General features: G+C 38.5%; 2 protein-coding genes across 2 annotated transcripts in view; both read right to left on the bottom strand.

The window, feature by feature from the left end:
• Positions 1-3,223, bottom strand: part of npas2 (neuronal PAS domain protein 2) — a 65,619-nt gene extending 62,396 nt beyond the window's left edge. Inside the window, exon 1 of the mRNA XM_035434559.1 lies at positions 3,065-3,223. The gene's annotated coding sequence lies outside the window, so the exon portion shown is untranslated. The remainder of the gene's footprint in view (positions 1-3,064) is intronic.
• A 17,102-nt stretch (positions 3,224-20,325) lies between these two features.
• On the bottom strand, positions 20,326-23,481 carry LOC118236787 (vacuolar ATPase assembly integral membrane protein vma21-like). Its single transcript, XM_035435420.1, has 3 exons — positions 23,324-23,481; positions 22,125-22,234; positions 20,326-21,198 (listed from the first exon to the last, which is right to left on the bottom strand). The coding sequence occupies exons 1-3, from the start codon at positions 23,383-23,385 to the stop codon at positions 21,056-21,058; spliced, it is 315 nt and encodes a 104-aa protein (XP_035291311.1). The 5' UTR covers positions 23,386-23,481; the 3' UTR covers positions 20,326-21,055.
• Positions 23,482-27,213: the final 3,732 nt, after the last annotated feature.

Here is a 27,213-nt window from a genome sequence, read left to right on the forward strand (position 1 = left end):
AAAAATCAATGAGTATGAAAAATTCTACTACAAAGCTTTGTTTTCAGAAACATTTCAAACTCAGAAAAAATAAACTGCCATTTAAAAGTTAAAACAAACACGAGTGAAGAGTAAATATGTCACAATTAATGATTAAAAATGGTCCGTGAATTTATTGGTAGTATTTGGTTGTGAATAATACTGTATTTCAAGTTTTGACTGCTTTCAAGCTTACATTCAACCTTATACACATTAAATTAACTACAGTAGAATTTCTCCCATCGATTACTCGCATTGCATTGTCCGGTTGGGACCACAAACCTGACATGCACAAATAATTTGAAAACCAGACAATCCAGTCAAAAAACCAGAAGTCTGGCAACCCAAGCTGGATAGATAAAGGTAAAGATACTTACAGGTCCAATGGAAAACAAGCTAACTCAATTCCAAGGTTAGCTATAATTCTTGAATGAGGACTGCTGGCTAGTCTTTTTGCTTAGCTGTATCTGAGCCAATACATGGGCTAGCTAGCTCACAACAAACACTATGCTGCTCTGTAGCCACCCCCACCCTTCCCCATGCAGAAAAGAGCACCACATCCAGAAATGTTCCAAACACATTTTAGAATAACAAATACAGGTAAAGGTGGACAAATTCGGCAAAAGTGTGTAAGGGCAGAGATTGCCACAGCATCATATGATATGCATTAGCATGGTTATTTTATAAAATTTGCAAGGTAAAAATCCTGCTGAGTATGCCTTTCTTTCAAAGTCTATAGCTCAACACCTTTGCATTCTGAACGAGACCTACAATAAACAACCTATAACCTTGGAGGTGACTTAATGTTACTTTACTGGTATGGCAATTTCTTTTTTAGAATCTTTTTTCTGTGACAAAATCTGAATGTCATTCAGAGGCTAGGTTTACAAGGGCAGTAAAAGTCTTACTGTATTCCACTGCCATTTATTTCCCCACATCTAATCATGGAGTGAGGGTAGATTCAGTCATCATGCACAGGCCACAATCCTGACATATTTGACAACTCTGTGACACATGCTGGTTTAACTTAATGATCTTGAGCAATTGTGTGAACCCATGACCAGCCAACCAAAAAAGAGGCAAAGCTGGACTATGCAATCCCACAAAACTTATCTGCCCTGTTGTAAAACTGGAAGCTTCGACAGCAACATTCCAGAAAGGCAGACATAACAAGAACATGTTGGCAGTAGCATTTAACTCAATCAATGAAAACTGCCAAGGTTTTAAGTTACCATACATCCCTATTGTATAATATGTTGCACCAAGGCAGATGTCCTTAGTCCCTGAAACCATGGCTCTTTATTACAATGTCACAGGGATCACTGGAACTCTGAATATTATGTTAAGTCTTTTTCAAGCTCTGACACTTAACTACATAGCTGAAATGTATTGTTTATTAACTGCTGCTGCTACTAGCAGTTTTCAAATCTGACACTAAACCATTGACTGTAGCATTGGGGGGGGGGGGCACATTTGCACCCCAGCCCCATACCCCTGCCTGCCCCCACAATAAATATTAGTCGAGAAGTTAATTGGTTCCACCAGAGCCAGCTATGGATATTACAGCTGTAGACACATGGTAGCCTCACCCATTCTCACCTGCAAGAGCTGGCTTTGTTGTTCCTTTATTGTTCTGTATGTACTGTATGTGAGATATCTCCTAGTGAGTGAAAGGCTAACAGTAGACAACCTCAACAGGGTGCAGGAATGAAACTATCATGTTAATCAACTTAATTAAACCTTATTTAATCCACTGATATCGAAATGTGTTAAATACATCACAGACGTGTTGTTTTTAGACACATAACTAAATGTGCATATAATAAATGAGTAATAAATGTGTCTTACACAGAGACCCTTTTCAATAAACAATGAAAGAGAAAATCACTTGAGACATTTGACCTGCTTAAAAGAATTCCAATAATATACCAGAGTACTTTTTCATCTAAGTCTAAATGTATTGTTTCGTAGAGATACATTTTAGACAATGCTATAGCCATATTCCAATACTTGAACATACAGTGTGTTGTATTTTCAGTGGTACCCGTCCTACCTACGTGCTGTTTAAAATGAAGAAGTTTACGTACCGAGCACCGCTACACAGACAATCGTGTCATGCAAACGTACTGTATAGACGGCCGGAGTATAGAGGTAATTACGGAGACCTCTTGTTATGTAACGGGGCTGACCGGGGAATCATGAGCCCGTCGTAATGACGTCACGCCCGGATTGGGGAAAAAAAGTCCCGATCAAAGAACCTGCTTGTTTCGTGTAGATGTGTCCATAGTTCAGAGAACCAGCAAATAGCCGGCAGATGTCCTTTGAAATGTGAACCCAATTTCTAACATACAGATCGTAGATGGTCCCAGTTCAATTATGTTTATTTTGAAAGATTTCCAAATTGAATAGTGTATACCCCTTGTGTTGCAGGTAATTTGGGTTCACATATGTTCCCATGGGTAACAACCCAGGACACTTCTCTAGAAATTACAATGACAAGTAGCCTACGGACCCAGGCGCTTCCAGCAATAAGAATTTCCCGCTTCTAGTTATCCTCATCGGTCTGATTCAGAATATCGACACCTATTCGGCCAGCGCTGCGCTGTTCGTCTTGTGTAACACAGACAATTCCAAGTAGCTCATGCTCATGGACAAAAGTTCATATTTCGGAACCCCCTTACAATTCGCCTAGGTCGGTTTTAAAAGAAGAGGTGAGCTATGTTGAAATCATTAATGAAAAAGTTTAAATTATAAAGCTCATAAGTGGGTTCATTTAAAAACACTGCAAAGGAAAAAGGAGGCTGCATTGTATGTGAATGATAAAAGACAACTAATGTGTTCTGATCTCAGGAACGTTTCAACTATACAACGGGTAGATCTTCTACGTAGTAGCAACAGCAGTGCATCTTATGGTAACCCGTTATAACTGCGATTAACATAACTAATCAGATCAACGAAGTTCATAGTGAATAGGCTATTCTATAGGCTACTACATGTTTAGCAACACAACAGAAGAAAGTGTGTAGAATAGGGTCTATACACTTACCCGTGTCAGAGCAGCAAGAAGAAGTAGATTCCAGTTCAATGGAGCAATCTTCATATGAAGAATACAAAAAGGTTTTACCTCCCCACCCCCTTCTTACTCATGAAAGATTGTTATATAACTGGCACAGTTTCTGCGAGCACTGAGTCGCAATCGCTTTTTTCATTCACCGATGTTCATTTCCCACCCCACATGTTTTACATCAGCAGTCGTCGTCGCCCCATGTAAGGTATGAAAGGGGAGTGACCACAGGGAGTGCGTAGTATCCGGATACGCTAAAGATGGAAAAAGGCGCACAGGGACCATACGAATGGCTCCCCCCGGCCAGTGGGCTGTATGAGAACGTCGGTCTCTCAATGTCATCCCCGGAGAATTAAGGACACGGTTTTCCACGCGGCGAAGTCGACAGATTCGATTATTTCAACTTCGGTTGAGAGAGTACACGTCAGCTGTTCCCTGGCCCAAATCCTTTCTCGCGGTGATGTAGGCTATGTAAATTTAATAGAGGATAGTAATTTATGGGTCAAATATGCTATTGTTTAGAAGAAGACAGTAGCTCTTGTAGGTGGAATTAGGTCTCAATGAGAAGCGTTTGGTTTATGGCAATTGTTTAGGAGTCTTTGTAAAACATAGCTACTTTATGTTGAATTAATAAGAATGATCAAGAGCAATTACATTACTGATGGTTCCCATATTAATTTTGTATTGTAACAAATGTAGATAGGGAATGGGTTTTACATTTTTTTTGTATTTTGTAAAAACAAAAAAATGTCTGTTTTCTCTTTCCTAAATACATATTCTGTACTTGCCCTGCGATAGATTGGCGACCTGTCCAGGGTGTATTCCTGCCTCTCGCCAAATGCATGCTAATTAAGATGTTTGTCCCTCATGTGATAGCCTACATATTGCTTTCACTTACATTGGAGAGCATCACTGTAGATCACTCATTATCGTGTGCAAGGTACCTGGGCTGTGTAAATGTCTGGCAGCACCAGCTTGGCCCTCTTTGGTAAAAGGATTATATCCTTGTCTAATTCACCTCACATAACGCTGGATTCCTTTCCCCTAAGCCCCTTTGAGATCCTCTTATGTGGAGCAATGACTTCACTGGTTTCTCTTCTCCGTCTTTCATGCACAGTTGCCTGCTATCTCCAGTGAATTTTCTCTTATTATGCAGCGTTTAAAATTGATATGGGTGAGTGCTATTGCAAAGGTGTCAAATTCTGCCACACCAACCTTCTCGTGACCTTTCCCTGGGAAACAAACAAACCATAAAAGTAGGGAATAGTCTGTGGAAGCACTTCATGGTCTGGTATGAAATCTGACTGTTCAGGTGTTGACTTTGGCCAGTGGCCCTGCAGGCATTCGTATGGCTCTCTGGGAGTTGAGGTTGAGTTGATGGGATTGTCCTTGTTTCGTTGTGCAAAAGAAACTTCCCTGATCCTCTGCTGGTGGTGGTGCAATGTAATGGTTTCGGAACTGGGCTTGTAATTCAGTGATTGTGGGTTTGATTTATAGCTGAGGCACTGCAGTTTTATCTATGAGCTGTACTAAACCTGAATTGCTTCATTTACAGTACCCAGTTCTGTGAATGGACTGTTTGTAAAAATGTACTCTGTGTAAGTTGCTCTGTGTAAATGGTGAAATTCAAATGTATTGGGGTGTCTGTCTATGCCAGCTATACCTGGCATACTTCTCCTAATTCAAGGACTGCAGTGCTCAGCTGGTGAACAGTGGAGAGAAAAGTAGTAGACATGCACATTCCAGAGGAGAGCACAGGCCTGTCTACACTCTCATATTAACAGATATCACATGGGCCAAAGGCCAAAATTTCACTTTTCACTGCCTCTCAAGGTGGCAAATTCTAGTCAAAAATTTCAAAAAGGTATATGTCTGTAGATTGCATTTTGGTACGATAAACATCGCTTAGTGGTACAGCAGCTTTGAAAGAGTTATCAGCTCATGAAGTTAACCACCCTGTAAAGTAATTTTATGCAGTGGTGCATATGCTGTTTTACGCTCAATTTCAGGACCTGTATTAACCTTTTATAAGCATATGTTTGACATAATTTTAAAGGTTAGCTTCTTATGCCCAGTGAGTGAGTCTGTCAATTTACAATTACAGAGGTTGCTAAAGCTCTTCAATGTAACAATAACACACATTTGTTTTTCCCTAAACGATAGTATTTATTTGAACACTGTGAAGTCTGGGAACATCATAGACACAAAGTTCAGACAAGAGTACCCATGGAACACTAACGATGCAAGAAATGTACCCGTACTCTTTCATTCTGAGTGATGATTTTGGGCCTTAAAGTAACAGAATGACTTCTTGAACAAAATCCCTAATGCTCTCGTACAGTCCATGGGCCAGATTTTACAACCATCTGAGTTAGCAAAATCATTGATGTGTCAAATTGTTTGTACGCTCCATATGAATAGATTACTGTGTGACAACCTTTCTACAACAGTAGATTTATGCCTATTTAATGCTTAAATAATTTAAGTCATTTCCATAGAAAAAAAAAATAGAATTTTGTCTGTTTACTGTATTCTTTTAATATTTTAATTATAATCTAATAATATGCACACAAGTAGCCTAAGCAAATCAGAGTGTGTGTGTGTGTGTGTGTGTTTGTTTCCAGGCAACAGTTGGACTTTAAAAGACAAACTCAGGAACGTTATTCTGAATCTAATATTTTTCCTGACCCTAAATGGAGGAATTTATTGAAAAAGAGGATGTTCTAACATTGAGTGACCCATCATTTTGAAAGGTAGGTGCAGTGGTAGGTGTAGCCTTTAACGTATTATGCAGAGCTGGGCAATGAGACGTCAAATTCAAATCTCAACCATTTCACATATTTACCTTGATAATTCTAAATTAGTCATATTTGTTAAATGTTGGTTCACAAATACGCCAATTTGTACTATCGTTCTTTAATAGCATGACTGCTAACGAACCTCGCAAACCTAGCTAATGAATGTAAAGTTGTATTAACCTAATAAGAGAATCGTAATTCTTTTATTAACTTAACCAAATTAAATGATAACAATTTTGAAGTTAAATGTGCACAATAAATTTTTACCAAATCATGATAAATAACATTTATGTGCTTGCATACTTAGGGACATAGCTCAGGAGGTAAGAGCGGTAGTCTGGCAGTCGGAGGGTTGCCAGTTCGATCCCCGCCCTGGGCGTGTCGAAGTGTCCCTGAGCAAGACACCTAACCCCTAACTGCTCTGGTGAATGAGAGGCATCAATTGTAAAGCGCTTTGGATAAAAGCGCTATATAAATGCAGTCCATTTATCATTTTACATACTTGACTTAGCCCCACCTTTACCAAACAAACCAACATGAGCAAAATTAGGTTGGTGAGAGATTCTTAAGGTAGGTAATAGTAAATCTTTGGTATACCACCCAGCCCTAATACTGTAGTGACATTTATTTAACCAATTTATATACAGTTCTTCACTAAATCTGGTACTGTATCTGCAGACTGAAAATAACAGAATTATGGATGCAGAGGAAGATAGTAACCCTCTGCAAAAACTACCATGTGGGGACTGCCTTACACACAGTTCCCCTGAGAAGGATGATGCTCATTGTTGACTTCCCAAAGTGTGGAGTCATAACAAACTCTACTGAAAGCTGCTGAAATATGGAAGCTTGTCCCTATCCTGGAGATTGCAAAGGATATGGTGAAATACAGTGAAATACCCATGGTATCCTATCATAGGAACCTTAAGAGCATTTTCACCATGAAAAACCTTCTGTGTGCAATTGCTGCCAAAGATGTTGGCATGAGTAAAGTGACACAAGAAGATGAGCGTAAGTCTGTAAGGTCAGCATCTGAAGAGTATATGATGCCATATGCATCTTCTGTCAGAATGACACTATCCAACAGTAATGGGTCAAAGTGCAAGACCAACGCAGCTGCTCTAGGCAGAGAATTAGAGAAAATTGTGTCACCCGCTGAAATAATTCCAAGACCATCAGCTTGCATTATAGATGGGATGAGTCTGATGCAGAAGATAAAAGGAGACAGCGAAATGGTAAATTTGGCAGATGCAGTCCTATCTTGTGCTTTGAAAGGGGGAACAAATTGTCATAGGAGCAATGTTATGTTTGATGTCTACTGGGAAATGTCCATAAAAAATGCAGAGATGTCCATCTCAGGTATGCAGTGTAAAACATTCCACCAAGACATACCATTTTTCAGTGGAGAAAATTCTTGTGTAACCCTTCAAACTAAACTAGTCTCGTGAGTTTCTTGCCTGAGACAGATAGAAACTTCAAAATAAGTCACAAACCAGGGGAAGAAACTACAAGATCACTGGGAGGAAGTTAAACTATGGTCTACACAAGAAGAGGCACCAATATGATTCTCCATGCTATGCATGCCGCAGAAAAAAACCTGTGTTCATCTGTGCTGAATACACTGATGTCCTCATGCTGTGCCTTGGATTCAGCAAAAATGTGTCATGTTCCTTGTATTAGAAATGTGGGATAGAGAATTTTACATGATATATTGACATATTGGCAAACTTGAAAATTCATTGAGAGAGACAGTGAGTGTTAGGCTGTCATGGGGCTGTCATGCCTTTTGCAGTTTGTGGCAAGCTGGTTGCACTGAATCTCAGAAGTAGTGAAATCTGTCAGGAGGTTTTCAGTTCACTGGGTCATAAATGGGACCTGTCTGATGCATTGTATAAGGAATTTTAGGCTTTTGTATGTCACCTGTATGCACCACAATTAATCATCAGTGATGTTAATAAATTACAATATGAGCTCTTCTGTCTCGAATGAGGGGAAGTGGAATCTGTCTGTTATTGTATGTACTCCAAGCCAACTATCAAGATGGAATTTGGAGATGTGGCCTTGAGAAGCAACCTTCTGTCCTAATTCCTTTGAGTTATGGTTGGACCACAGATGATGATGGAAGCACAATCACTGAATGGATGTGTGGACCTCCTAGAGCAGATGTTGGCAATACTGTCTTGCAAGTGTGTGTGGTCCTGCAAACTACCAGACTGTCTCAGGAATAGACTAGTACACTGATAAGTCCAAGCTGCAAACCTGAAGCAAGCTGCATTGATCAGAAACATGAAGATGAAGAGGAAATGAGGTGAAGCTTGATCAGTCTGTCATTTGGAAGAGTTCTAGTGACCTTAGAAACTATCCTTCAAATGATACAAACAGATGCTTATACATTTTTAATTGGGCTCCTGAAAATAAGTTATGCATCAGGACATATAATTCAAATTACTATAGAGGTTAATTAATTTCATGATCTGGTAACTCTGACAAAGCTATCACTCAGCAGTAGCTAACTTACCAAAATATCACCTACATACATGTACCTTTTCAAAATCTTTGACTAGAATTTGAAATCTGGAATCTTCCATGGATTAAGACAACTGTGCAGGATGCAGGGTTGAGAAAAGCCTACTCTGAGGGCAAATGAGGTGCTCCAGAAAATTGGACAGCCATCCTCTTTATTATGAGTTCTAAAACCTTAATGGCTTAAGCTTTCTCAGTTCCTGCACTGTTAAGTCACACTGGGGAAGGTCAATCTCTGGCTGCCCTCTGCTCTGTTTATGCATGAATAAATATTAAGTATATAAGTAAATAAGTTCAGCTCAAGCAGATTAAAGTCTATTGTTATAATGGAATACAACTACCCCTCAAGTATTTTCAAAGATTTACCCAGGTTGAGGATGATGAAAATGTAAATTTAGACAATAAAGGAGGTAATGCAAGCACCTGCTAATTTTTTGAAAAGTAGAATAGAACTTAAAATAAAATCAGCCCAGTGACCTCAGTCCTTCCTTGATGTAAACGTGGTAGAAGTGCATCTGGCATTACAGTATTTCATAGCAAAATGCTTTCTTTGGGGGTGCCAAATCCAGAAACAGTGATGTGTCCTGTTGTGTGCAAGCTTCTCGCTGCACATGGGATTTCCTGTAGATGATCAGGCACCTGGAATCTGCTTGCACCTGCACAGGTGCTGGATTACAGAGTGCAGGTGTTTATGTGCACCCTCCCGAACTGACAGAGGAAGTTGCAGTGGTGCAATTTGCCTATAGTTAGAAGTTACTCCTAAAAATATTTACATCTACAAATGCTGAGTTCTCATTACCATAGACCTCAGTATCAGGGAAATGTGTGAACTAATGAGAAGGGTGATTCTTCCCTCATTTTTAGACAAGTGTGTGACTGAGTGGCTTACAAGTGTAAGAAACCCCTCAGATACATCGAACAGCGTCGTGGTTACCAGCTGTGAGAAACCAGAACTTATCACGTCAAGGTCACCAATGGTAAGAAATTCCTCCAACACACTAAGCAGCGGAGGCATCTGACCCGGTGCTACTGGAACAGGATTAATTTAATGATATCTCGATTATCTGACTCCAAAATAGTGTTTTAATCTTTTCTCTGTGCTAACAGTTATGCATAGACGTAGAAGACTACTTTCCACCAGTAGTGTGGCTCTATACGAATTGCTATCTATCTTGGTAGACATTGACTTGCCTCTAGCTCGTGTATCCTGCTACAACACTATATATGTATGTAGGCGAGTGACTACGGGGTGCAGATATCCAGAGTTCTATGAATATGTTAGGATCTTAAAACTGCTAGGTGTGCAGTGGTAAGATTCAAAGACAAATGCAAGGTTAAAGTGAATGCAGTTTATTGTACAGTATGTTAATAATACCAATATACAGTAGTGCAAAATGTGTGCACAATGAGATGGCTACACTCATATGATGCATTGGAGACTGTGTTGACGAGTCTCCCTGAACCATTCCATGTTTCCTCTTGTATACCCAAAAGCAAAACACCCAGTCATCAAATAAAAACACAATTATGACAAAACAGCACCCACCAACAAGGACACTAACTTGTTCCCCGTGACATTGGCTTTCCAAAAATTCTAAATGTGCTTATATTGTATTATGGAGAAACTAAGGTTGACATAATGCTGATTCAGTAGGATGTTTTGCAACTGAGCACTGTCTCTTTATCACACCTGCTGACTCCCTGTCAGCACAGCAAACAGTTTGTTTTCCTTTGGGCGACACTGTAAACCGCCTTCAGCAAGCCAGGTCCATGAGGTGTTTCACATCTAAAAACATCTCAGCTATTACAGTAGATGTAAATGACATTGATCAATTATATGTAATGTAGACCAAAAATATCTAATTTTGTTACGCGTGCTTAAGAAAAAGTGATTTTTTAAAAAGGGGACAATGGTGGATGGGTGTTATGAACGTAATACTAGGCTATTTGTTTGTTTATATACTGTATCTGAAATGAGCAAAACTTTTTAGGAATTTAGAAATCCCCTAATGGTTTTTTCAGGGCCAAAAATAGGACCTCTGGTCAGCCTAGTTAATTGCGTAATAAATACATGAATGTCTCAAGGATCTTCAGCTTTGACTTCAAACTCATTAATATCAGGTCTTTACAAAATTAACCATTGGGGTGAAAGTCGCAATATAATAGATTTAATTATACTGAAAAAAGTACTTCATTTGATAAACCTAAAATTTTACTTTCATTTTTTACACCAATATTGTTTAGGTTTTCCCAATTGGATAGTATTTCATATCTAAATAGTATTATTAATGCAAATTAAGTTTTGTTTTTTCTCTTTCTCCCTAACCAGGTAAAGAACAGCCACTTTAGAGGGGTACAGAGGACAGAGGTCATTCCACAGTTTTATTTTTTCTTTTCCTCCCTAGATTTTTCCAGCTGCACACAGTCAGTTTAGGCTGCTGAGTGGGTCAGTGAGAGATGTTTTTATTGCACTCCCCATTTATTTCATAAGTCAGTCAGTGGAGATTTAGAGCAAATGAAATGTGGGGGAAGGCAGTGTTGTTCAAGTCCCATTTTTGGCTATCAGACAATAGTGGTTGAGGTGTAAAGTGGAGACAATTTTATCACAACAAATTGGCAGTAGACAACAGGAACAGAAACAAAAAAATATCAGAGCCAGCTCAGATTGTTCATATTTGACTTCCTGTTAAATTCCAAGATATTTTGGGAAAGTAACACAATTTATTAACAGCTTGGTGAATCACCAATGGTAGTTACTGCACAATGAAAATGGAGGATGTTCAACAAGTGTCCATGGTGATGGGTTGACTTTGTTCTGTTTCCCAGTCTTTTTCTTGTACTCTATATATTTGCGGGTGGCATTCAACATTCATTTTACTGAATTTTACAAAATAGTTATGACAAACTAAAATAATGTCAGCTGTGCAATATGTGTTAACTGGATTTACTTGGTTGCAAACCATGTAAAGTTGACTGCAGAAAGGAATGCTGAAAGATAACCAAAAGTGCTTACATTAAGTTTAGTGGAATTAATTAATATTTCACTAAATATTTAATTGATATGACCAAGTGTCTCCGTTGATGCTTTCTGTCTCACGCAGTGAGCTGTGGCAAGATCACACCCCACAATCAAGACCGTCAGAATCTTGAGACGGGATATTCAAGAAGGCAGTTGTTATTTGAGCAGAAACGGTGCAATAATCAACACCTCACTGTTGCTCACCTGTCCCTCCCTGACCATGAATAGAAGCTTGACAGGCAGAATGGTTCAACTGTTAACAGCATCATATCCATTAAACTAAAAAACCTTAACCAGGTAACACTCTCTCTAGAGGGCTGCAGAGGTCATTCCAGATTAAGCACACTGTGCTTAAATAAATAACATTTTTCTGGACTTGTCTATGTGGTGAAGGTCTTACGCACAAATAACTTGAACCATTGTGTATTGTTGGATTTTGTTGTGTCTCACATGTATATAACATGGATATATTGTTTTTTCATACACACACACACACACACACACACAGACATATATATATATATATATATATATAGAAACATGACAATTCACTGAGAGTCACTTTGGATCTCACATAAAATACTGAATTTCTTTCTCGGATATTCAAAAACATCAGCCATGCAGTTCTCCCTCCACTTTGGTTATGTTTACATGAGCAGTCAGTTATTTTAAGCCACCAGTGGGCTGAGAATCTAAAATGGCCCAAGTAGAGGAAGCTTTCCAACCAGCTCATTCCTCCCTCAAACATTTCATAAGTCTCTGATTGGTTATTGATGCTGGGCAGCATCTCCATTCTGCTTGTAATCAAGAGTGTGACAGTGGCATTTTTTTTTGTTTGTTTTGGTGACAGTTCAGTTGGTCTTGATGTATGGTGAGGATTCATAACCACATGTAACACACACACCTTTCTCATTGCGGCATTGTGGCATTCACGTAAGTCACAGTGCTCACTGCAAAATGGACCAGACTCATTGCTGTAAACCTACATCAGCCAATTGCTTTAAGTAAATAAAGTAAGCTGGTCTAAGCTGAAAAGGCAACCTCCAGTTTTTAGTAATCACAGCAAATATTTGGGTCAAATGCTGACATTAGATCGCTTCTGATGTGTTCACACATCATATCATATCAGCCTACTTTATTTTGGATATAAATTAACCCAATATTTTTGATTTGGTCATACTTTATTACCAATGTAAATGGATGGATGGTAAATGGACTGCATTTATATAGCGCTTTTATCCAAAGCGCTTTACAATTGATGGCTCTCATTTGCCAGAGCAGTTAGGAGTTAGGGGTTAGGTGTCTTGCTCAAGGACACTTCGACATGCCCAGGGCGGGGTTTGAACCGGCAACCCTCCGACTGCCAGACAATCGGTCTTACCTCCTGAGCTATGTCGCCCCTACGACGTCAAATATTTATTGGGAGTTTGAGAGAACCATTTTCTCTTTGAAGAAGTTTTTGCAATAAAAACATACCCCTCGACTACAGTTTGGCTGAGCCAAAATACCATATTTTTCATAATCTGCATGAAAGGTGTGAAATGTAAAATGGAGGACATTTAGGATATTGATTTTTTTGTCAATTTGATTAAAGGATCAGTTCTGACTCATTTTGACATGCTTGAATGCATTTTATTGTGTCACAAGCATTACCTAACCTAATGAGAGGGGAATTTGGTGCAGAAAAACACATGAAGGAACCAATATGTTCTACTTATCTAGGGGTGGCCACAGCCATACATTTTCAGCCAATGAGAGGCCACTATCTTGAACGAGCTGTGACTATGCATGGCAGTTATGACCAGTTACTAGCTACTGTACAGCTGAACTAGCTGGGTGGTGTTGGGCAAGTGAAGATTATGTAAAATGTGTTTAACTTAAAAATACAGAAGTTTTAACAGCCAACCTTTAATGTTTGGCACTCAATACCGAACACAAGTACATCAACAGTTAAAACCCCTCACTTATCCAACATGTAAAATACATTTTATTTAATTTGTTAATTATTATCAAAGATATAGAATATTAATTAAATCACCAAATTTGTTGATAGAGAGAGCAACCTGTTGGATCCTGGCCCATGCAAAATTAATGATTAAGTAAGGGGGAATCCCAGGAAAACTGGTTTCTTCCCTTTTATATATATTATTATCTCTCTCCTAGTAAACATTATGGTTACATTAATACTAATATTTTGGATCTTTTTAGAAGGGACAACTTTAGCTATTATGTAAATGTTTCTGAGCTACTATGTAGAGAGACTAGATTAGGCAATAATTAAACCAAGTTACAATGCCAGCAGTGAAGCTTTTTATTCTGGCTTCCACTTTATTCTGGTATGGCCCAACAAAGAATATCCAACATAGTGCGTGTAGGTGTATTTTTTAAGGTATGGAATCCTGTGAGTATGAGGAATGCCAGTGTGGGGTTTCCCAAGCCAACCCTGTTGACACATACACGCATACGCCCACACCCACGCACACATGCATTCACACCTAAAAAGGCTACCCACCCCCAGTTCCTGCTCTCTGTGTCTTATCTCTAGGGCCGCCCTGGGCCAGCCCTTTGAAGTGTTCTATGGCTTGAACAGGCCAAATGGTGAATTAGAGGTTCCTGACAGTGGATAGTTGCTTGATAACTATAAGCAATCTAACGTGGCTTGTCTGTCCAACAAATGCTGTCTGTCCAGCTGTCTGTAAATTCACTTCCTGATTCCCAGGTTGCTGTGATCTGGCCATTCAGCTACATTGAAACTGGCAGTGTGGAATCAATCATGAAGATGTAGTGTTCATCATTTCTCCATCTACCCAAAGAGTGTCCCAGATTGCATGCAACGATTGCCACTGTGTATTTGGCTGTAGTAGATAAATAGTTTAGTGTCAGTAAATGGATTGCTGCGAATACCTAGATGGTTAGATAGTTTACTGCTTTAACCTAGTCCCTCAACATACCATTGTCATATCTCTGTCTAACAAGGCTTAGACAAGGCATTCACTTCACAGTCAGTCATGAGGGATAAATTGGTCACACTAACATCAAAAACATTTCAGCAACATTCCAAATCTTTACACAGTACCATGCTCTTCTAAAACATTGATGTTTACATAAAATATTCAGACGGATGACAAACTAACGGAAAAAACCAACATAACGTGTCTTAGTAAGGTGCTGGGCCACTACAAGCCACCAGAACAGCTTCAATGCGCCTTGATATAGATTCTACAAATCTCTGGAACTCTACTGGAGGGATGTAACACCAATCTTCCAGAAGATATTCCCTCATTTAGTGTTTTAATGATGATGGTGGAGAGCACTGCCTAACATGTCGATCCAGAATCTACCATAGGTGTTCAATTTGTTTGAGATATCGTGACTGTGGCCATAGCATATTATTCACATAATTTTCATACTTACTAAACCATTCAGTGACCCCCTTATGCCCCCCTGTGGGGGCATTGTCATCCTGGAAGAAATGTTTCATCATAGGATAAAGGTGATCGCTCAGAATAACTGTATTGATTTGCAATGACCCTTCCCTCTAGGAACAAGTGGACCCAAACCGGACCCAAACCATGCCAGGGAAATGCCCCCCACAGCATAACAGAGCCATTGAACCCCCCTCACTGTAGGAGTCAAGCAGGCCTGTACCGTTCTCTTGGTGTACACCATACATGCACTCATGGTGAATAAGGTGAAGCATTACTCATTTGACCATTTCACCTTTTTCCATATCTCTACGTATGGGTTTTGCACCACTAGACTCTCAAATGTGCATTTGTCTTTGTAATGAGGGATTTATGCACTGCAACCCTGCTATAATGTCCCTCTCTATGTAGTTGCCAACAGACTGTTCTTGCTCACCCAATGCACAAGCATCACAGTCATCTAATGCAACCACAACTGACCACAATTTCTGACCCTATTTACAGATGTCCTTCCTGTAGACCTATGTAAATGCAGATGTCACTGTTTCTATTGAAACACTAGCCAGTTGAGCAGTCTGTGTGAACGAAGCTCTTGCACCAATAATGAACCCTCTTTCAAAGTCACTTAGACATTTTACTCTTGCCATATCTTAATTCAAAATCAAAGGTCAACTGGGCCTGCTCAGCATTTTTAGACATGCCATAGAGTATGATAGGATTTGAATTGGTTAATTGTATCATGCAGTACACCTGTATGGAAGCATCTGCATTTGTTATGTTTCTCCACTCATTAATTTGGGTTTTTCATTTGTCACCCGTCTGTACATAGGAATCTGAGATAGTTTAAACAATGCTGCTGTAAGATGCTACCAGTTGTTTTCATGGGCAGAAATAAATACAGTATTAACTGTATCAAGCTCGAGTTAAAGCTATGGAAAAAGTGTAGGCCTACTACACAGTGGCATAAATCAAGACCTTTTATGGTTTGGGAGGCAATTAGGGTTACTCTATGCAGTTCTGGCTCAAAGAATAATTAAGGATAAACACTAACCAAGATAAACTGTGAATGAGAGTGAGGCAGTCAGAAGATTGACTACATGCCAATCACTTTATTTACTATAGACAAATAATCTTTTTATAAGTTTATACTGTACGTGTGTTTGTGTGATCAGAGCCACAGGGACAGTTATACAACTCCCCAACTGACCTCAAACACAGGGAATTCTTTTCAAGGGACCAGGAATCCTACATCAGCTCATGACGTAAATGTTGTTTTTTAAGGCATTCTCTGTAGCCTCAGATTCACAGTGAATCACAATACTTTGTGTGTAATACTTTTAGCTTATGAACTGGGCTGTAAATGGGCATGGCCTGTCCACCTCCAGGCGGTAAAGCAGTGAGAATCTGCTGGTAGTCATACAGATCATTCAATTCATTCAGCTAGGGCGTTGTGAAGGAGACAAAGCTGCCAGGCTCTACGGTAGTGTAGCCCGAAAAGTATCTTGATCAAATTAAAAATTATGAGGTTGAACATGGTCAAAAGCAGTAACTGAATCCAGTGGATTTACCTTGATAAGACATTGTCCTCTAGCAGAACTAAATATAACTACATTTAATAGATCCAAAGCCAAAAACCTAAGTTCCTCATTCGAATAAGCTCTTTGTAAATGTATTTAACTTGCGGAAACAAGAGACTTAAAATAACTCCTTGTGCAAGACCCACATGTACAGTTCAAATATGAAGTCTAGAAAAAACTGCAGCAATAGCTAAGATAGCTTTCATACAGTATGATTTGTTTTTCAGCCTGACGTTTGTGTCACAGGATGTAACATTATATTTGATTAAGTATGTTACAGCAACAGAGATAGAGGGGAAAATTCAATGTTGTACTATAATCAGAGTTTATGCATCCCACACACATATGCATATCTCCACTGAACAGAAAGCAAACCATGTCAAATAGAAAATATTTGAATCATTGAATGCCAACTTGTGGCATTTGAGCTGACAAAAAATGCATCTGAGAAGGATATTTAAATTTCTCTGTATAAAACATTTCAACAACACAGAATGAGAACATTGAAATCTCAACATAATATTATTAAAAACAAACAGAACAAAAAATGCTGACTCAAACTGAACAAATATTGCAGTACTTAAAGTTTGGTAGAGTGTACTTCACTTAATACCATTAATATAATTTCTGTTAAAGGCAGAAAAAGCTTGCTGACTTTGGACACTAGTAGAGATTGTATTGTCCGGTACTATTCAAAGTTACATTGATACAATGCAGTGAATTGTTGCAATTATCTAAAACATTGTATTCCAACAAAATGTGGAGATTTGCCAGGATCCTCGGTTTCATTTTTATTTTCACAGAGGAATATAGGAATATAGATATTATAGGCACGTATGTTGCTAATGATGAGTATTAGGCGGGGTGGCAGTATAACGAGTAAGGAACTGATCTTGTAACCTAAAGGTCAAAGGTTTGATTCCCGGGGAGGTCACTTAACCTGCAATACTTCAGTATATATCCAACTGTATAAATGGAAGCAAAGTAAATCCGTAAGAGTTGTGTATGTCGCTCTGGAAAAAAGCGTCTGCTAAATGCCTGTAATGTATTAAGCCAACAAAAGTAGCACTTCGCTGCCCTCTTGAGTGAATGTAGGCCCCTACACTAAGCCCCCTGGTGTGGTTCAGTACAATAGACTTTGCACAATAGAGGTTTCAAAAATATCATTTTGTTTTATGACAGAATGGTGTGTGTCCCCATCAATGGATTGATGACCAGTCCAGGATGTCTTCCTGCTTCTCGCCCAATGCATGCTGGGATAGACTCCAGCTCCCCCATGAGCCTGCCCTGGAATTAGTGGGTTAGATAATGGATAGATGAATGGTTTTATGACACAGGCCAAAATCCTACTTTCGATATTCATGTATTACCTAAAATGTAAAATTATCATTTTCTGACTTAAGTTCAATAGTTTCACCACAATTGATGTGGCTTTCTTTGGCCACAGTTCAGAAGCTATTACCCTTCTATAATTTCCTTATTTGTTTAGTCTCAGAATATGGGATGCACTGATGAAACCTGCAATGCAAAGCAGTTTCAAATGATTTTAGCTATACTGTCATACTGCAAATTAGACCATCTCCTCATATTGCCATATCACTCTCCACGGGGATTTTGGCAGTAGTTTGAGTTGATGACACACTCTGAAAACTGTGTCTGTGAGCTCAGAAGCTCCATCCATTTGTCAGGCTTTGGTGTGACTACACATCCCACAGTATGGTTAAAAGACAGCTGTCAGATTATTGCAAGAGTGACATCACTCAGAAAAAAATGTTTGTCCCAAGCTGACACCTTTTCACTGGAGAAATAGATCAATAAATAGAAATATATATTTATAATAATCAGGATTTGTAAAGGATGTGCACTCCAATCCAAAATGCAAATGCAAGGCTACTTTATGAGCTGGTTTTCATTTCAACTCCCCAGCTCTAATCCTTGAAATACTTCCCTCATATTTACAATTACAAATACATTGCAAAAGATCATTTATTAAAAATGACTGTCTTTGGAGTATTACTGATGCCAATGAAATGAGAGGGGACAACATCTTTATATCCTCTAAGACTTCAGTTTGAATGCCCTGAACAGGGAGATAAGACCGCCCTTAGATTTACTTTCACTTAAAGTAAATCAATCAACTGTTTGATTACATATTAGATAGATCACAATTACATAGTAGTGTTATGTCTGCCTTTTTCAGAGATTCAGAGTATACACCAGGATAAAGGTCGATATGAAATTTAAGAGCAGTAACATGATCAAAGCACATACTCATGTACCAAATAACTAGAAGATCAGAAAATGTCCTGAAATAAAATGTATTCATTACTCCACTTCAACTGATACATACTACATTGCTTATCACCTTGTTACAAACCCAGCTCCTCAATAACAATATGACTCAATAATTTATTTTACTGGTCAATGAACATATGTTACAAACTTGAAAACTTGAAATGAATTTTTAAAAGGGATTTTCAACCTGATAGTGTTATCAGGAGGCTGATTAGCTCCCTATGGTTGGTGTGGCCATTTGGCCTCCACATACCTGCCAAGTTTTGTGAATTTTGAACTGCTGTGGCACTTACAGATGACAAAAAGGTTTACCATTATCATATTTAGGTTTTCCAAAAATATTAAAAGAGCAAAATAGTGTATATTTTAAAGGACAATGGTGGAAATTATGATACTGCTTGGGAAGCGTATTTTAAATAACTTGGGCCCCCTCTAGCCCCTGGCCTTTTTGCCCATGTACAATGGTACTGACTCTTTTAAAACTGTCCTTTTGCTCTCCGACAAGCCCTCAGTCTTTCCATGAGTTTCATTTAAAGCATTTTTGGCTCTACCTAGCACCTGACTAATGAATTAAAAATGATTTATCACTTCCTTCTGGACAAGGCCTTATTTTCCTTTTTTTGAACTGCATGGAAAGAACAGAACATTATCCAAAGCAGAAATGACCATATGTTGTGAGTTGGAAAAGGTCTTCTTCTGAGCAGAAGTTTTCCCAACTTATATGTCTCTTAATTGCAGGGATACTCAAATATGGCCCTCAAGGCCAGTAGGTACTTTCCACAGGATAGAAAAGAAATTGATTTATCATCACTGATTTTCCAGACATTGCTTACACATGGTGTCCAAGGTCTAAACCAGTGCTTGCGGGGAATAATGAAAACCAGCAGTATTACTGGCTAGGGGTCGGTGGTACTGGTACACCCTGTATCAATGTGAATACTGGTAAGACAAAGTTCCACTTTATATATATAGTGGATATTATGACAAAGATTTTTTTATCACAAATAAATAAATAAATAGCTCTCCCTGAAATCAAGCCTTTTCAATACACTTTTTGTGACAGAACATGTCTTCAGGTTTTATGTTTGTGGATACTGATGAATGTCTTTGGTTTGCACACAACCCTGAAGCTGCTATGCTATTATGGGTTTCCTAAAATGTTTCCTTATGCTAATCATCACCAACAGACAAGCACGTTCAATTTACGAACAACTGAGATTCACTGGCAGAGTTTAAGAAATGTTTCGTGAATTAGGCCCAGATTAAACATGGGCCTCCGGTACCTTCTAGACTGCACTTTTGTATTACTGAGACTAACACTGGTGTTCTCCACTTCTGTCCCTCCAGATAAGAGCATCTGAGAAGTGATTGTAATATCAAGTAATCTAATGTACGTCTTACTGGCCTCAAGGTTTCTCAAATTCGTATCAAATTCCAACTTTATTGGATTGTGCAGGTTAGGTTGTACATTTTCTTCACCTTTCTCTCAACCCTTACAACTTTTGTGGGCAGAGTTAAACTGGGTTTTTCTCCCAAGAGAAAAAAAAAACAAAAAAAAAAAAACAAGAGAAAGCAAATTATTCAGTGTACGTATCGACAGTCCAAATAAAATCAATAAAAAAATTTCTTTTAAAAAGGTACGTTTATATATTTTAAAACCATAATTACATAAAGGCAACTTCCTGCTCCGATATTTTTGTAGTACAGTCCTTGATCAAACATGAGCACTCTCTATTATAAATTATTGCAACTACTCACAATATTGTCATTCAGTGCCCACCAAAGTGTACGCAGATCCTGGACATTGTAATTCAGCAAACTCAATGCTTATTTTCCATCCATCTACATATTTAAATGAAACAGGAAATGATGTAACTCAAATGATCACTGTGAAATGACAGCATAAGAGGATCAGCTGCAACAGAACAGACTGGCATGAGTGCCAACATTTGAAACATGGAAGAAACAGAAAACCTACAGTAAATCATCAGAACACATGGTCTGGGAAACACCTGGGAACCACCTTTGTATTTTTTTTAAACAGTGACTGCAATTTTTTTGGGTTTATTTTTTTAACCAATGGTGACTTCATTTTGAACTTTCTGATGACTGAGTATCCTGATGTATAAGAGAAATCTCCAGCAGGTTCCCTTAAACATCCGGAGCAGTGCTGCCATTGCTGTAACAAGCACTAAGCTTGTTAAGGTCACCCCAAAATGTCAAAATGAAATGACTCAATGGTCACTGCGGAGTTCCAGTATCTCCTGGAATATGGCCACAATGTGCCTTGTGGTCTTCTTCATGTAGTCTTCCTCAACAAGCCCTCTGACTGCACGTTAGTCCTGCTTGCCCACTCTGGACTGCTGAGAACCTTCATTCCAGGCAATGTACACAAAAAAAGCCAACACCACGTGCACAGCAACCACCGCCACAATGGCTGCATAGAAATAGCTGTCATTGCTGGAAAACCCCATCGAAGCTGGGAACAGGAGAAATGGAAATGGTTACTGCTGTTTGACATTTACATTTTTATTGGACCTTCAAGGAGGAGGAACAAATAACAACAAAACAGTTTCTGGAAGATAAGATAGATTCTGAGAATGCATTTTTCTACAGTATGAGATGATTCAAAAATACAAATACATAAATAAGGAAAGGATTATTTTTGATAGTGTTTTGATTATCTGACCTAATGGCAATCCAGTGTCAAAGTCTAAACAAGCTGTTTGATGTTACTTGATAATATGCATACTGTACTGTCAAGCTCAGGTTCTCATTGATACATCACATATAGCTATACACTATAAATGTGTGCATAAACATCTTACAAACACAACCACGAGCAGCCATATCACAAACAGTACCAGGTGTATTTAAATAAAAAATAATATGACTATTTAATTGCCTAGTTATTAGTTAGGCTAGAACTGAACAGTTCATAACATCACTACAAATTAATTTGATGTGTTCATTGCATTGTTGCATTAGCCTTTTTATGTAACCTTCTCTAATACATAACTATACGTATTGAGATTGCGTTTTTTTGATATAGTTTTCCTGCCACTTGCTGAAATAATCCACTATGTCAGTGTCCTACTACAACAGCACAGCACACTTGATTTATGAACAAATAATGAACAACTAAGATCTGGCGATACAACTTTTCAGCCAATGAAAATTGGTCTGAAATTTGTAATTTTCCAGGCAAAGTTAAATAAATAGATAAATAAATAATTGCTGCTCTGGAACTGAGCATACACATATTACACACAAATCTGTGTGTAGTGTACACCCTTGATAAATGAGACCCCATTCTCATCCTTACACTTGTGAACTTTACAGGCTTGACCAAACACCAGAGCTGCGTGGCTACAATACTGGTACAGAATTAAACATTAATGTTACCTTCAAAAACATACGCTTTAGATGTAAAGTATAATCCTATTGGTAAGGTGATCATCAAGATTGTGAAAAACAGCAACGTCTTCAGAACAGATGTCAAGGACCCATCAGTCCTAAAATAGAAAACAAAGAGATGCCTGTATAAACATTTGCCTCAGACGAATAAAATAGTGGAATTTGCAAATAAATATCAAAGTCACTGGCTCACTTGTGAATTATCCATCAATCGTGTCACATTTGGAGGACATAGGCCTATATTAGTCACACCGAAACACTGTATACTTCCATATTTTTCAAGCAATGTTTTAATTTAACACGACAAATGAGCACAGTTCAAGAAAACAAACGTTTTGATGTTACATTTCTGCACCTGCGAACTTCAAAGAACCAGAAAATAGCTTTGTGCCAACCAACCCCTGTGCCAACCAGTCACAGTCTCCCCTACATATTTAAGTAAAAGACAACTGTATGTTCACTAAAACGTGCTTACAAAATATTGTAATTAAAATTAATGTTACATTGCGCTTATAACGTCTAAGGAAAGTGCCTATTTTCCACAACATGGCACAATCAATGAGTAACAGATATGTCCTTGCTTGGGTGCGATTAACTGATCATATGAACGATGCATCGCCATTCCAGATATGACGATTATTGGTCAGGAACAGATCAGATTTCGTACAATAAAACATCGTGAAGTAGGCCTATTTATCAACGTCAAACATAGTTTTACAGTAGACTGCAACTTAAACTTTAAAGAAACCAACTGTTAGGCTATACGGAGTGACCTGAAAAGATAGGTTAGCAATTCTGGAATAGCTGTAAGAGCACCATTTATTAGCAAAATGTCGAACGTGTTAAAAGCATGTGCGTTAGAAAGGCCAAAATGCAGAGGAACATATTATAGTGAGGTAGCTAGCAAATTCAGTTTCTGAAAATATGACATGACTGAAAATGTGACAGGAGCGAACAGAGTGCTCTTAGCAAAAACTAACAAACAAACAAAACAAAAAAGCCATCTTTGTCTAAGTCACATGGACTCTACATTTTGGGTAGAGTTGTGCTATTCTGATTTAACCTAAATTGTAATTTGGTATAATAGGCTATTACGTTACACGTGAACTGCAGATATTGCGACAAAGTCAGCCTTAAACTGGGCCTAGTCAGCTTGCGTTGTCTTTTTCCATTCAAGCTTTTCTTACCCTCTAAAATCTTGCACTGGTGGTGGCATAGCATGTTGTGATGTTTTATCAAATCGATCCATCTCGGGCTAAAAATAAAAATGTCGAAGTCGTTTCTGAAAAAGTATTTCTTCACATACGCAACAGAATAATATAGTCACGTGATAGTTCCGGGTGCAGTCACATGACAACGGCATCCAGTGAGTTGTAAAATGTAAAATATTATATAAGTTGGTCGAATAAAATAGCTAAATAAATAATGAAGGATATATTTCATGCTGTTGTTGTGGCAAGGTACGTACTTTTTATTTTAAATTGTGTAAAATATCAAATTGACATTGTTTTATTGCAAAATAAAGATTGACATAATTGATCCCCTCTAGTGGGTGCATATTTTGCTTTCGAAAATATATAATTATTACAATAGTTATTATTATTTCTACCATTTTAAAAATAATTCTCAATGTATAAAAAATCGAATTTCTTAAGAAAACACATCAATATGCAAAACACACAAAACAGCAAATAGATAATACAGTGTCCATATGAGTCTTAAGGTTACCATAGTGCAAACATTGTTAAACAATGACTCTCACACATCATCGCTTCGGCAGGGTGGTATATCCTAAAAACAGAAGCCATCCCTGGTAGAGATTAGGGCATAAATGATGTGCTTCCTGACTCAGGAGCTCAGATGGCTGTTCCATTCAGCTGTTCTAGTGTCTGTGCTACACCCTCCCGCAAGGAACCTGCTACAGTTCATAAATCCCCTCATTCGCTGCCTCCTCAAATAATGCCCAGCCAGCTGTATATGAAAGCAGAGCAGACATGCCAGCCCAGCCAGACATGCTAGTCCTCCTGCAGCTCTGTGTTTTTAAGGCCCTAAAGCTCACCTATTTAGATAGGAGCTTTACAGCCCTCCTGTGCCTTGGAAGGTCTTCCTAATATTACTTGAGTGTCCTCGCTTGTAATATTTCTGCTATAAGAAAACAATATCCTTGCAATTTTCTGCAAGAAATACTAACTTTCTGAAAAAAAAAGTTTATCAGAGTCCTATCTCTTTATTGTTTTTGTTACTAATCACATGTCTGGAGTTAACATGGTGAATAAAGTAAAATCCAAGTTAAATCAGAAATGTAACTTTCGTAAATGTTCACACATTCCGATTTGGATTCTGGAAAGCTGCTTGGTTTCCGTTGTTCTGTTACTCAATCTGAATAAATGAACAACAGCAATAAAAAAATATTTATTATATGATTAGAATGTATGCACAGTATGTATGGTAAAATTGTGATAGTATTAAATGTGGACTTTGAAATGACACAAAACAGAAAATATGTCTGTTGCAAATTATCAGCCGAAATGGCTTTTAAATTTGATTCCAGTAGAACAAGTAAAGGGCATAAACTTCATTTCCTCAATGTGCTTTGTTGGGTGAAGTGATTCAATTTTCTGTAGAGGCTATTGAGACCATCAATGTTATCTGTAGGAAAGGGTATTGCAGTCTCAATTGCCATAATTGATGACATTTTCATTTTGTCTTCAATATAGGAATGATCTCTGAGAATCCCGACACAATAAGCTCCCAAGGATTGCTCAGTGAATGCTTGCCCTGAAATCATATAAGATAGAGTCATTTTGCACAATGCTGATATTTTGGAGTGGTGCAAATGGCAAATATAAGTTAGGGTAAAGTTGTTTTTACCAATTGCCTTTATATGCTTATGGATGCAGCGAGTCAAATCCATTATGCTTTGTTTTAACACACTGGACAGTAAAGCAGCTCTATGTCAAGAAAAGTAGCCCAACAGTGGTGCTTTTCTCTGATCCTAAATGATTTGAAATAGTACCTCTACTTTTTAGATTAGTGCATCCTGCCAAATCTCAGAAGCTATGGTTCATTAATTTGTTAAACAATGTATCTGGGAGATACTGTTTCGGGGTACAAATTGTGATTAATGGTGTCGTGCAAGAGTATTGGCATTCACAATCTTGAGAAAATATAAATGTTTGCAAATGTAAACAGACAATAACACTGATCTGATGCTGTTGTTTCAGATTAGAACTGTGTTTTATAATTATGGATTCTGTGATTTTACAGTTTTCACAGTGATGCATATGACCTAGAGTTATGAGGATGATTTATTGCTGAAACAAATTCATTGACAGTGTTCCTTATGTCTATAATCTCAACACTTTAGATAAGGAGTGTCAGTCACAGTCTGAGTGAGGCCTTGCTCTTCCCGTGGGTGTAGTTCATGGTGTTCTGGCACACTGAAATAGACAAATCACTGTCATGATAATAATACAAACATTAGAAATGTGGCTATCAGCTACACAAGTAAAATATTGCATCTCTGCTTCAGATAACATGCCCAACACACCACAGCTGACGTCTGGCAATCACTGCCTCGATTCGTGTGTTGGGGGATGCCAGTATGGGAATCTGTCTCTCCATATGAGGTCAAATATAGGAGGTAGGCTTCTGATGTTGAAGGCCTCAAGTTGCTTAATGTGTCTTCAATACAGGGTCCAGGCTTAGGCACCAGATGATACAGTCGAAACACGGACTGCCTGGTAGACTGCAACCTTAGTAGAGGTTTTTGTTGTTGATGACCTGAGAGCAAAAGTGACCAAAAGCTGAGGAGGCAAAGTTGATTCTAGGTGCCTGGATGTCCTCATCAATGAGCCCACAGCCACGCACGGCAGTGTTATGCAACAGTAACAAAGGCTCATTCGGTCAAACAAAGTTGTTTCCCAGGTAACCAAAATGCCAGTGCAAGACGTTAAAAATTAGAGCACCACAATCCACAAGGTTCCGAAAACTTAGATGTGAATGAAGGGGTGTGCTGATCCTAGAGTCACATCCTGACTCCGTGGTCCATGTTCCAATGGTAGGATGTAAACTGTAGACGACTAGAAGAAGGATGGAGCTGCTGGTGGCCTGCACTTATCACAATAAGGAAAATTTGATATATTTTTGTAGAGATTTGAGTGATGCCACTCAACTGGGCCCTCTGTGCCCGATAAAATTCCACTCTTGGTTCATGACTACTTGCTCATGTAACATGAGATCATACGGTGTCTTCTGCTTATTTCCTGGCTGGCCTTTAGAGGCAACCTAAAGAACCTGTGGAGACAGTTGGTAGGAGCCAGCTTTGCCCCAACAATATTTTGACATGAACACATGTATTAGACGTAGATGTAAGTAGAAGACAGGGTATTACGAAACAAGGGCATCATGTTTGACATCACATTATGTGAGAAACAATAATATCTTTACCTCCAAGTTGCTATTTAACAGTCATTCCAATTGATCCCTACTATTACATTTAAATCAGACTGCCCCAGAACATCACTCACACATACCAGCAGTGAGCTTTGTATTGTTTGAATACAAAGCATTAATCTTTCCCTTGCCCTCCTGAACCTTCAAATTCGCAATTCTAAAATAAAATTGCGGTCTTCCCCCATGCAGTAGAAATATTTGTGAAAAGGTCCCAGCCTTCCAGGATTAAGCCAGCTGTGATTCTCATCTTACATGCACATGGGGAATCACACTTTCCAATCTCACAGAGATTACTCCTGAAAAAATGTGATCAAGGAACGATGGTGAGTTTTGAATAGCAAAGAGAATGAGATAGTGATGGCTAAACCTCGTTATAGGCTTAAAAACGTGAAAGCCTTAGTCCCATTATTTGCTACCCCTTATGCCTTATGGCAGAGCTGATCAAAAGTTGATGAGGTCTCCTGTGAATATGCTGTAGTCTACATGACAAGTACCTTTGGGAATCAACCTGAAAAGCAGTAGCAGCTTTGTGAATGAAAACTTATTGGAGTTTGGCTACGCATTCATTAAATACCTTCCGTGGTATTGGTGGAATTTTTCATACCCAACATAAAATGAGGGA

Source organism: Anguilla anguilla, chromosome 9 (assembly GCF_013347855.1).
Source record: "Anguilla anguilla isolate fAngAng1 chromosome 9, fAngAng1.pri, whole genome shotgun sequence".
NCBI lineage: Eukaryota > Metazoa > Chordata > Actinopteri > Anguilliformes > Anguillidae > Anguilla > Anguilla anguilla.